General features: G+C 37.3%; 1 protein-coding gene and 1 long non-coding RNA gene across 4 annotated transcripts in view; one reads left to right on the top strand and one right to left on the bottom strand.

Moving 5' to 3' along the window:
- gpat2 (glycerol-3-phosphate acyltransferase 2, mitochondrial) overlaps nucleotides 1-12,807 on the top strand; it is a 145,299-nt gene that overhangs the window by 124,310 nt on the left and 8,182 nt on the right. For 2 of the 3 annotated variants that reach the window (XM_028033987.1, XM_028033986.1), the window contains exons 18-20: nucleotides 3,590-3,774; nucleotides 4,279-4,356; nucleotides 7,467-7,589. In XM_028033987.1, the coding sequence (XP_027889788.1) occupies nucleotides 3,590-3,774; nucleotides 4,279-4,356; nucleotides 7,467-7,589 (386 nt within the window). The remainder of the gene's footprint in view (nucleotides 1-3,589; nucleotides 3,775-4,278; nucleotides 4,357-7,466; nucleotides 7,590-12,807) is intronic. The other variant, XM_028033988.1, reaches the window with a different exon arrangement.
- LOC114154674 (uncharacterized) lies at nucleotides 1,579-11,401 on the bottom strand. The gene is made up of 3 exons (XR_003597595.1): nucleotides 11,391-11,401; nucleotides 11,223-11,227; nucleotides 1,579-1,680 (listed from the first exon to the last, which is right to left on the bottom strand). It is a non-coding gene; the product is annotated as an uncharacterized LOC114154674 (long non-coding RNA).

Raw genomic sequence — 12,807 nt, 5'->3', positions numbered from 1 at the left:
TCCAAGGAACCTGAACAGCGACAAACATGACATTTAAAAGTTCAGTATTTTGCTTCTTTTCATAAACTATCACTAGAAAAAGAGCCAAACTTGTAAATAATAAATGTCTTTCATAGTATAATCACCTCAGGTTCAATTTCTTTTTCAACTTTCAGCAACTGATTAGCTTCTTTAAAGCTAAATTAGTTCCTGAACTACGGCCCAAATCCCAGAAGGGTTGAGAAAGAACCAAAGAGCAGAGAGGGAAGGAAGTTCAAACCGTCCCAGACCCGGTCTATCTTCTCGACTTTCTAACAATATGAGGAGAGAAATTTAAAGAGGAGAGGCAAAAGCAAATGAGGTAAATTAGCAGAAAACTACAGAAAAAAACAGTTAAAACAAAACTGGATAATGACATGTAGAAGTAGCCATATATCAATCAATAAATCGAGTTTATTTGTTTAGCACATTTAAGCAACAAGGCAGTTCAAAGTACTTTACATCATAAAAACAAAAACATCAGCAATTGAAAAACCATTACATTTTCCACATTAAAATGTTGGTGACTGTTTCACTTATTATGGTACAAAAGCAACTCTAAACATATAAAATATATTTTCCAAAAAATAATTTCAATAAATAAAACACATTCAGTCGTTTACGTCCAGGCACCTGATTTGTGCCGTTTAAATTTTTTCCACTCGCCATTTTACTCGATAGTCTTTCTTAATTTGGTTCTCCGAGTTGCCGTTTTTCTGACTGCTTTGTGTGGAGCTCAGGAAGTGCGCGACGTGTAATTATCTTCAGAGCTCATAGATAAAATTATGCAGAGTCATAAAGAGGCATCACGCTGCAGCAGAGGACCCAGCCATTATACAAAACTACAGCAAGCAAACAGCCTCTTCCGGTCGCAGTCCCGCTGGAATACATTTTCCTCATTTATTTTTTTATAGAGACGACTTCAGATTAGTCCTAACTGCCTCGTTCATGTTTCATTGTTGCTAAGGCAAAATGCTTTTTATAGTTAGTTTTTTTCAAGACTATTTAGCTTTTATATGTAATATAATCCATAGACTATACTGTTGTTAATTTACTTATCAATTATTTATCTAATACAGCTAGTTGGCAAAGACTTGAATACTTAGTTTTTTTTATCCACAACAGTTTTATGCTTTAAAACAAAGGTATAAAAGGGGATAAAAAGATAAACTCCTTTGCTGTTTTAGTTTTAAGAATGAATCTGGTTACTGTCTGCTTAAAAAAAGTTTGATGTGCTTCATACTTTGCAGAATTTAAGTTTAAAACTTTCAGACCAGCATTCTTACAAATAATCTAACAGATTTTATCAGAGAAAATGTTGCTGAAGTCGTGGGAACAACTTTTACACCTCAGGAAAGTTGAATATCTAAAACTTTCCAACATATTTGTGTTCCAGGGGATTTTGAATATTGTTTTTTTGTACAGATCCAGGTTGAGTTCTGCCTAAATATATTCTGGAATGCATCCAGGTTTGGCATGAGCCAGTTGTTAATCAGTAAAATTAACTCCTCCTTGTTTTATCTGCTAAACTTTATTCCACCATGCTCGTCACCCAAAGACGTATAACATGAAGAAGAGTATAAACCTCAAAACCGACGCTTCTGGCAGCACAGTGCCCCCTAGTGGATGGACATGTAAAACAAACAAAACAAAGGAGGACCACTGATATCAAGATACTTGACTGGTTTAGAAACTGTTTTTAAAACTACAGGTATTTTATGTAAAGCACTTTTTTTTTCCTTCAGGTTTTCTTTGGTTGTATAGTGATAACCCCACCGGTTGCTGCTTATTGCAGGTCAGCTGGCTGAAAGAAGGCTGCTACACTTTTCCCTCTGACTCTAACTCACTTTTCAGCAACTGTAGAAATAATTGAAGCCACAGCTGGAGTCTCACTGCAGCGCCTGTATATTTAACAGCTCACCACAGGCATCACTGTGGGCCGCATAAAAAAGTCAGATGGTCATCACTGCTGAGCATACTTGTGTTGACATGTAAAGCCATGCTGTTCAGCTCCCCAGAGCTGAAGGTTTACTTGCTGATTTTTAAATAATGCATGGCAATGTTTTATTAAATCTGCGCGCTCCTCTCTGGCTGAAGAGTTTGGCGCGCAGCAGAATATGCATCAGTAATGCATGATAATCATCGAGCAGCAGCAAGCCAGTATAAAGTCATCGTTTAGCCCCAAAGCTATCTGTCGGCTACTTCTTATTTTCATGCTGACAGGAATGCTGAGGTGAAGAAATACCTGCTGTCGCTCTGGTTTGGCACTGCTGGAGAATAATGTTTCATAATATGATTCATTATTCCTGCATAAATGATTCTGGGGGCGAAATGGAGCAGCTGGTCAGTGTGGTTTTGTGTAAAACATTCACAGATGGGTGGCAACTTCCAGTGACAACAATAAAGTGACTACTTATTGATATGACATTGCAGGGATTTTAAAAGACATGAATGAAAAAACAAGACATAACAAAAAGTCTTTCAACCTAAAAAGCGGAATGGTATTGAATATTTTTAAAATTTGCTTTGTGAAATGTGAAGGCTGCTTTTGTTCAGGAACAAAAACAGTGTGTGGAGGTTTCTTCTAGCAACTCACAAAGGAAAAATAATATAAAGGACTGAAGCTTAAAGGTGACATATTATACAAAATTCACATTTTGCACAATTTTGCACTTTGATTTGGGTTTTAAAAACTGCCTAAGCACTTACAAAACAAACGCCCAGCTGTTTTTTGGTGTCTGAAAAATTAGACATTTCAAAAACCTGAATGCAACATCACGAATCAACAGGCACTGCCTCTCATCTAGCAACTTCGGCGAAGCTCTGCGTGTCACCTAGCAACCAAAGCGGCACTCTAGCATTTTTGGTCAGCTGGTTTTACCGCTGTATTTATTGTACAATGGTTGCTGGAAAAGCCAAGTGTTTTGTTGTTTACTTACCCTCCAGAAACAACTTGCTACTTGGTTGTGCAGGAGGCTCTGCTAATGCTTTTCAAAGATGCATTATTTTCTAATTGTGAATCTGTTTTCAGCCATTTTCAATTAAATTTAATTCAGAAATACTTTATTGATCCCAAAGAGGAGCTAAATGTTGTAACTTGCATTCATTCAAGATTCTTCGAAGAGTTGTAGATGTAGGAAGGATTTCCTGTAGCAGTCTGTATTACAGCATATTTGAAGAAGTTTCTGACTGAAGACTATGACTCATAAGAGGATGACCACAGTTGCCCATAATATTCTTGATTTCATATAAAATTATGTTGAGTGTAAATGTTAAGTTGGGGGCCAGCAGAAGCTTATTTGGATTTAAAACGGCTCAAAATAGACAGAACTGACCAGAAAATCTCACTGAGAATTATTTTGTGTAAAAAAGTTTAATAAATGTATTTTGTATAGCATAAACCTACCCTAACCTGTCCAAGGGAGCATTAATATGTCACCTTTAAATAGATTATATAAATCCATCCATCCCAAATATTTCAGCCAAACTCTAACATCTTCATGTGTTCTGCTGCCAAACGCTTGTTTTCCTCTACGTGTCTCGGCAATCACTCGGATGTTTTCGGTCCTAGCGTGCGCGGTGTCGGCCATGCTGTGCGAGGTGGTCTTCAGCGGCGTCAGCAGCCGAGTGAGGAGCGACGGCGTGGAGGGAGAGGAGGTCAAAGGTGACATGGAGTTTGATGTGGTGCTCGGTCAGTCGGAGCTGACGGAGAAAGCCTTGCAGCTTTGCCATCTCCTGCCTCCGGGCATCATGCCAGTGAGTTTGTATTCATATCACACAAATCCACACCCAGTGTGTCTCATTCAATGGATGTTTAATGGAGCTGAACAGCCATTCATCCTGCTCTGCTGCCTCTATCTCAGCCAGAGAGAGGTTTTGGATTGTGTGGGTGTGTGTATTTCTCTGAATGCGCACGCTTCATCAGGCTGACTTCAAGGGCTCCGAATCTGAGCCACTAATATTTTTCCTTTCTGTGAGCCCACCTTTCATTTCAGCAGCTGCTCTTTCTTGTCTCCTTTGCTTGTAGCTTTGTTTCTCACTCCATTTTTCACCAAGAAATATCTCCCCCAGCTCTCAGCCTCCTTCCAGCTGCCTCTCGTTCTCCCTGTGTGATCTTCGCTACATCTCTACTCCAAACCTTATGCCTTCTGTCAGCTGTCTCCGGCTGTATTTCTTAGAACGGTGATAGTCTGAAGTTGTTTTTACTTTTGACTGCTTCACCACCAAGCTAAGCCATTTTCTCTCTCTTGCTCTCTGCAGCCTTGTCAGTCGGCTCAGAGTTTTGCTCTGGATGCTGTTGACAGTCTGGTCCGCTGTGGCATCCTGATCATGGAGGAAGTAAGAACCGCTAAAGAGTTTTGAAAGTTATTTCCTTTAAGTCTAAATCATTTAAAACAGTCATTTCATTGAGAATATCTCTGTAAATCAAATTGAAACCTGATATTTTCCTTGAATATTTGTGTTTTCTGTCCAATATTAAATAAAAAATTTTTTAGGTTAAGTTAGGATTAGCAAAATTATTTTATTTTATGAAAACAAATTAGAAAGGTTACAGTTGGGTTCTTTCTCGCCTTTCAATCTGATTGAACATTGAAAGTAGCTCTTTTTCATTAAGCATTTTCAAATCATCACTACTGTCAGTAGAAGGATCTCCTGTAGCAGGCTGTGCTGCAGCACACCAGAAAGTCTCTGACTTAAGACTCTGTTACAGAGTTGCTGTTTCAAAGAAAATTTATATTTTCTGAAATAACTTTCTTTGCACAATCAACTCCAGGCCGGATCCAACCTCCTTTATCAGATCATTTGGTTTTGTTGTCATTGCGTTTGATGCTGCTACTGCCAAAGAAAAGATCAGATTTTTTTTCCTGAAACAACCGACGGAAGATTATCTCCGTCTTGCAGCAGAAACAGTACAATCTGCTCAGTCTCTCCTTGTTGGCAGCTTTGCTGTTTTATCTCCTGCCTGGTCTGTTGTCTCACTGAACACTGGGGTATTTGTTCTCCTTAACGTCTTCATTTATGCAAACTTATCCGTGTTTCCCATGAAACTTGCTTTTGTTCTGTTTCACTGAAGATGACACAGAATGTACACGTCCTCAGTACTCAGTATCCTGTCCATCTATCTGGTCATTTGAGTGTTTCTGCAGGTCACAGAAACAGTCTGTAAAACCAAAGGCTTTACAGACTTTGGTTTGTAAAGCCTCCTGTGGTGATCTACAGCTCCAGACACCCTGATCAGAAACAGACCTTCAGTGTCTTGTACTGTGTTCTGTTGGTCAGGAAGTTACTGTATTTCCTCACTGTTTAATGAATGGTCTATTTTTATCTTTTTTCATATTTAAAGGTGCTTTAAGAGAGGCTAAACAAAACAGCTAAAGCACAGTACGTCTTACTCTGACTACGGTAGCCGTAATGTAACTGGAACGTTTTGACAGAGAGCCGTGTACCACACAAAATAGCTCAACTACAACCACAATTGATCCAGATTAATTAACCACAGAGCGCTGTTTTACTCCAGAACAACATATAAGGCTCTCCGGATTATAAGGTTGTTTTTTGATAAAATTAAAAGATTTTAAGTGCGTCTTAGCGATCCAGACGATGGTTGAGGACTCCACCTGCGTCTCCTGGAATTTAAATCAACATGAATTGTGTCAACATTACGGTTATTAATGTGAATCTAAAAAGTTTAACACATTGCATAATGCAGGCTAACTGCTGTATGTATTTTGACCTAAAAGCCTCCAGGTTCACAGCAGTGCATTTCACAGCCTTATACTGCGTTCAGCAACGCAGAGTCGCAAATGTGAGTAAAAAGACGAATGAGGAGAGTTTAACTGGTGAGGAGAGTTTAAAGCAAATTTCACTTTAAAAAAACTGTAATGGATGTTTAGTTAAAACCAAGGTAGTATGTAGCTTAGTTACTGCAATGAAGAATTATCATTTTACCAACCAGCTACGGTTAACGTTTGAATCAAACCTGCAAAAGTTAAATATTTTTCAAAATCATGAACTTTTACATTTCAAGCTTACAAAGTTGAATTTGGTGATTTATGCAATAATTAAAATCATTGGAGAAATCAGAGAACATGACTCTCACAGTGCTTCCCGCTTTATCAGTCAGATGACAGTGGGTTTGTTTCAATCGTGTGTTTTATATTTTATATTTGTTATAAATTAGTTTTCACTTAAAGGCTTTTTTTTGTGGCACTCCTAAAGTGACGAAAGCAATTTTTTATGATCATGGTTGATTTGTAAAATTAACAAAAAGATTAAAGCATCTACAGGGAATGAATATTTTTTATCTGCATTGTATGACTGAGGTGGAAGATGAGACAGCAACAGTGTGACAGGAAAAGGAAGGAGATGTTCAGTTCATTTACTCCGTACAGACATCCATCTATCGGATATTTCTCTCTGTTTTCACCCCTCATGAAACATATTCCACATCATTCTACTCGAGCATTCTCTCCATTTATTTCCTGTTTTTTGTCTTGACTTTGAGTTGCTTGTAAGTTTTATTCCTTTGTCCATCCCTGAAGACGTTAGAACTCAGAGCAGTGATGAAGGGTAAGATGGGATCGTTGAATAAGTGTGAAATAGTGACACAAGGCAGCAGCGGCGTAGCCTGCAGCTGCACACAGACCAGCGCAGCTTTATGATCCTCCAGTGTCATGTGAGAAATGTCTTAATCTGAAGATTAATTTTTACATTCAGAATGCGTATGATCTCTGTGAAATCTAGATGGTTTCTCTAAAAGCAAAAACTACCAAAGTAGTATAAAAATGCAAAACCTTTTAGACAGTGCAGTGTCTATTAAAAGACTTTTGTTAATTTCTTTATTTTGCATATCTTTATTTTTAAAGGTCACACGTATTCGGACACCCAACAGTGTTAATTAACTCTTTTCACATACATGTACTGCACGGCTTTTGTGTTTCACTCCCTTGTTAGAAGATTTATAAGAAGTCCAAGGCACTCAGAACACTTTTCTTGAAATAAGTTATTATTAAAGCTGCAATCTAGTGATGAACTCGGCTTGTTACCTACTAGTTAATACCCTCACTGGTGACACTTTATTTGAAAGGATGGGCATAAGAATGTCATAAACATGACACAACACCTGTTATGACCATAAAGGAGTCTTTATGAATGTTTACGACTGTTTTCAGAAAGTGCCATTTGGTAAATAATGACACTTTTAATGCAACGTTGCACTAAAAGTTGCATTAAAAGTCTATTAAAAGTGCCAGATTTGCATCATTTGGTAAATATTGCCAAATATTTAATGTAAAGTTTAACTGAAAGTTCTTTAAAAGTGTCCACTTTGCATTAAGAGTGTCATAAATATGTCAAAACATGTCATGTTTATGACAGTATCATGTCAGTCTTATGCACACTCCTTCAACTAAAGTGTTACTGTTTGCTCTTCGGTTTGTCTCATGCAGATTCACCGAGACGTTCACATCTGTGATTTCTGGAAGAGGGAAGGCACTCTGAACTGGACCGCCACCGATGACCCATATCACAGCGACTCTGACTGCGAGGACCAGGACTTGCGCTCATACAAGGTAAAGAAAAGCTTCATGGGTCGCCTTTGGATTTGTCATATGATTCAGAGTAGCATGAGGTTTGAAAATGGGACAAAGGTTTTCTGCTCATCCAGAGCACTCACTGGGAGACCGCAGTAAACTTGTGCATGCAGAAACACAGAATGGTGACATGAAAAGAACTTTGAAGTATCTAAATCTCCATTACAAAAAGCTTCTACACATCACATCTCACATATCTTGAATGTGAATTAGCAGAGTGTGGTGTTTAGACGTACTTCCTGTTGCATTCGATATTTCAATCCAACTCTAAATCAGCCGAGGTTCTTCCACAGGGACCAAACAGCAGGAGTTTAAATATTTCAAAGTGACTTTGGGTTGTTTAAGAATCATGAAAGAAGACATGATTAACTTAAAGATGGACACATTTAGGGATCGTCACTCAACTAAGCTTTGTTTTTTTTTTTTTATCATTTAATCTCTCATTTTAATAAGTTGTTTCTGTGTAACATTACCATTAAAATAAACTAATTTGACAAAAAATTATCTATTATGAATTACATTATTGTGTTGCAACATACAAGTTATTTAGAAAGAATCTCTATAATGTGAAAACTTGATTGAAAACCAGTTTAATCAGGAGGTTTGTAGATGGCATCAAGACATTTAGTTCCATTTTATAGCGTAATGAAGTAACTATATTACCTTCAGTTATAAAAATGCTTTGTATATCAAACATGACTTAAAAAACATTTGACTTCGCAATTCGACACCTTGAAATTGGGCGTCTGTCTCTTTAAGAAGCTCCTGCTTTGTGTGTCTTATGTTTTTTCAGGTAAATATATATTATGATGTTTTTTTTTTATCATCTCAGTCAAATTGATGGACAATAAAAAAAAATCTAGTGTGACCTCTTCCTGCAGTTTTTGTATTTTTCCAGTATGGATTTTATTCAAAGTTTATAAAAATAAACATTTCGGCGTAAATATCTCTGATACAACTTGAACAATTGTGGCTTATAGACAAGTTTGGCTTGTATATGTGCATTGTTTTTCTTATTAAAGTTAGTGAGTGCAGCTTATATTCATGGTACTCATTAGTATGAATCAGTATCAGATTAATATATTTTTGTCTCATTTTTGTCCAAGTTGACTTAAAAAGCAGAACTGTTATTATTGTTGGTTAATTTTCTAAGCTACAGAAGAGAAACTATTAGAGATGCAGCAATATAAAAATTATTCTGATATTATATGTGTCATGTGCTTATAAATATTCTTTTACTCTGGGATTTTCTTCCCTAGTTGCAGAGGCATTTTTTAATAAAGTCTTACATTTAAAGACAAGCATTTAATAGACTGAAGTATTGAATTCCATTGCTGTCATTTAGTCAATTAAAAAACAGAAATATATATTCACGCCGATTGCTTCATTAAATGTAATAAACATCATATGAAGAGTAAAATGTCGGGGTCTGGATGTATACTTCTTTTTTCAGCTTGCTGCTTGTATTTCTACAACAGATGGGTAAAACTGTGAGTTGAGTAATGAACTTAACCTACAAATGAAAAACGCAGGTCACCGACTCGCTGCATACTGCAGCCTCTCTTCTCTAACAGATAACCAGTGATGGGACAGGTTGGCTCCAGGATTGTTTTGTTCATATCGGACCATTCTGGAATACGGACCAATAAATGGACCGCAGTTACATTGGGCTTTTATCCAAAGCGCTTTACAATTTTCCTCCCACTCACCTATTCTCACACACAACCGTGTTCCTGTCGCCCCTCTATGGAGTGAAAATCCAGAAACATTTTGTACCTTTTGTAGCTACATTCAGTGTTTGTCTAAATCTAAACTTGAGTCAAACAGAAGTTTTTACTCTGAAGTTGAATTTTTGTCTCTGCTGCGGACAAAACAAGACCCATCATGAGTCTCGGTGCCATCCCAGGCAGTGGCTGGTAATTAAGATCACCTTTAAGTAGACTTTTACCAGAGAATCTGAGAACAAGCAGCTGACCTGCTGAACGACCCATAACTGTGAGCAATCACAACTCATCCGCTTCAGTTAAAATAAATTTTCCCTTTAGTCGGATTTATGGTCTTCAACACATTTACCAGCAAACTGAAGACTCTGATTAGTTCCATTTTATAGCATAATGAAGTAACTATATTACCTTCAGTTATAAAAATGCTTTGTATATCAAACATGACTTAAAAAACATTTGACTTCGCAATTCGACACCTTGAAATTGGGCGTCTGTCTCTTTAAGAAGCTCCTGCTTTGTGTGTCGAACATTAAAATGACTTCCAACAGATGGGACATCCAGAATATGTCTTTAATCATAAAAAATATTAAAAATCAATCATTGTTGTATAACAATCTCGGCAGAAAATTGGCCAAAATTGGAATTGGCAGGTGAAGCTTTTTAAATATTGGTAATTAACAATCAGCCAGAAAACTGCAATCGATAACAGGTATTACTTCCTAGTATGCATGTAGGATGAACATTGTTTTCAGCGATTGAAAAAGAATTAAAAAATCAACCTTTGGGTTTTGTCCTGCCACAAGCGAGTCAGTGGTTCACTGCAGTTGTTCAGTAAAACCAGAACCACCCACACCACTACACGACTGACTTCATCTTTGTCCTCTGAACAAGCAGCAGTTCTCTTTTCAAACACCATGTTTTAACTCCGTCCATCCAGCGTTTTCTCTCCTCCTCAGACCTGAATGACTGCAACAAAACGCCTCCCTAACAAGCAACAGAAAACATTCCCTCCTGTTCCTCCTCCTCAGCCCGGACTCGATTTGGCTGCATAAATTCACTTCAGGTGGTCATTCTCAGCAGCTGGGCAGTAACTCAACTGGATTTGCTGAACAAAATCTGCTGTTATGAGAGTTTTACTCCCAGATTTCTAAAAGATTTATTTTTCTGCCAACATGTTTGTCTTCCAAAGGCACTTAAGCTTTTTTTATATCAAGGCCGACAGTAAACGTGTGGTGACGGGGGATCTGCAGGGTCGGGCGTGGAACCCATTATAACTGCTTGCAGTTCTAGTTTTATTTGTGTTTTTTAGATTATTTATTTATGTCGTGTCTCGGTCCTGCAAGCCAAGGGGCTTTGTTAAAAAGAAAATATTTTTTCAAGATCAGAATATATTGATCAGCATTGAGCATTTAGCAGCGAGAAAATATAATGCAATAACACACTGCTGGATAAATTATTCATTATGCATTTCTGTGCTGCTGTTTTATGCTAATTTTCAACCGTTAAACTGATTCATCCTCGTAATTACCTGTAATTGACCGATGGTTGTTGTAGTTGTTGCTGTTTTTCGGTTTTGTATGTTGCTTTTATTTGGACTAAGTATTCAGCTGTTTTAAACATTATCGCTGCCTGTCTGCCCTTGTTTGCACGGCTGAAGGCAACATTCCCAGTTTATTAAATACATTCTCACTCCTTTTTCAGCTGAACCAATCTGATATTTTTTATTGCAACGTCTAGTTTGTTTAGATTCTTTAAGAGCTGTTTTGCCTCAGAATTACTGTCACTTTAATCTACTAATCTATTAAGTATTGGAGACATTAGCTTTCTTCCTCATTAACACAGCTCTAATAGGGTTATTGACACGACATTTACACCTGAAATTTGTAACAACCCCTTTCATCTATGCATACAAAGATATTAAAATAATATAATCAGTGAAATTACATTTAATACAGGGAAATGACTGAAAGAAATCATATGAAAAAATGTGAAAAAGTTAAATTAAAGAGAGATTGGCCTTGAGCGGTTCGGTTTCGTCTGTATTTTTTCCCCTGACTGTTTTCAGTTTTTTCAATTCGTAGAAGAAGAGAATTTGTTGCTCGTCGTGTCTCTGGGGCTCAGCGCTGCCCTCTATCAGTGAGGCATGGTACTTTCCGCCTCACCTGACGCATTTTTGCTGCACATTTATGGCCAATCAGAAACACTAAATGTGTCACACACATTCATTAACGTATAGAAAATATGTAATTAAACAAGTACATTGGCAATATAAAGACAGACAGCAATGGACATGCGCCAAATGCCTGCTTCATTTACTTGTGAGACGCAGCGCCCCCAGAGGTGAGACGCAGCACTGCCTCGCCCCGATTTCCTTTCATGTATTTCAAAAGGCAACCTTGACCATAAAAATCTTGAAATTACCAATAAGAATAAATATGTACGGAAAAGTTGCGTGTTCAGATTGATGATCTTTGTATTTTACTTCTCATGGCCTTAATTTCTACTTATCAGGACTACAGGTGTCTGCCTCCCTTGACGTCACTGATACAAAATAGTATACAGTACAATAATGTACCACCACAGTTTGTTTGGGCTTATCTGAAATTATCAATGAGGATAAATGAACGTTTATATCTTTTTGTATCTACAAGCAGAAGGCGACAACCCGTAGTGGCGATAAAGAGGGTGATTTGGGTCAGGAACCATCTGTGGTTCTAATTTGGATACATATCCAATTATTTTCAAAACATCTGCAGCCTCATCTTGCATTTTAACCAACTTTTATGACATTGATGTGAGTCATGTGTCATAATAAAAGCCAAATGCTGTAAATCTGGATGTAAAAAATGGCTGAACTTTATAACTATGAAAAATCTGAACGCACCACTGCAGAATCCAACCACTCCTGGTTCTGACTAAACATCCAGACTTCACTACAGAAGTTGAAGTCAGTACCCGACAAAAAGACATTTCTATTAGTTCTTTCTTTTTATCAACTTCCTTCCTCAACTCTCATTGATGAATAATATAGAAAAATGTCTTGTTGGAACTAATACATTTTTATCAATATTAAGGAAATATTTACTTTAAACAAACTGCAATGTCTTGCTAAAGAGTGACTTGTTAGTTTTGTCTTACTTTAAGTGTACTAAGATATTTACACTAAAAACAAACACTACACTAGACAAAAATACTTGGTGATATTTTGTGTTTTTGCAGTGCAGTAGTTGCAGACTTTATTGTGAATCTCTTAATAACCTTCAGGGGGTCTTCTCTGAGATTTAACGTTCAACAAGTCCATCAGCAATAGTTTTCTTTCACATAAATGACAGGTCTTTGTCATTTCACAACATGAAAGTCAGTGAGTCTGGTAAATTTCAGGAAAGTTTTTCTTTTTTTTTTCAACTGGAGTCACACAAACCATCAAACATGATGATGAAACTGCCTCTCAAGCTGCCCCAGGAGAGGCAGAC

Source organism: Xiphophorus couchianus, chromosome 12 (genome assembly GCF_001444195.1).
Source record: "Xiphophorus couchianus chromosome 12, X_couchianus-1.0, whole genome shotgun sequence".
In the NCBI taxonomy this organism is placed as follows: Eukaryota; Metazoa; Chordata; class Actinopteri; order Cyprinodontiformes; family Poeciliidae; genus Xiphophorus; species Xiphophorus couchianus.
The sequence above is the reverse complement of the archived record's forward strand: the minus strand, read 5'-3'. Positions and strand labels throughout refer to the sequence as shown.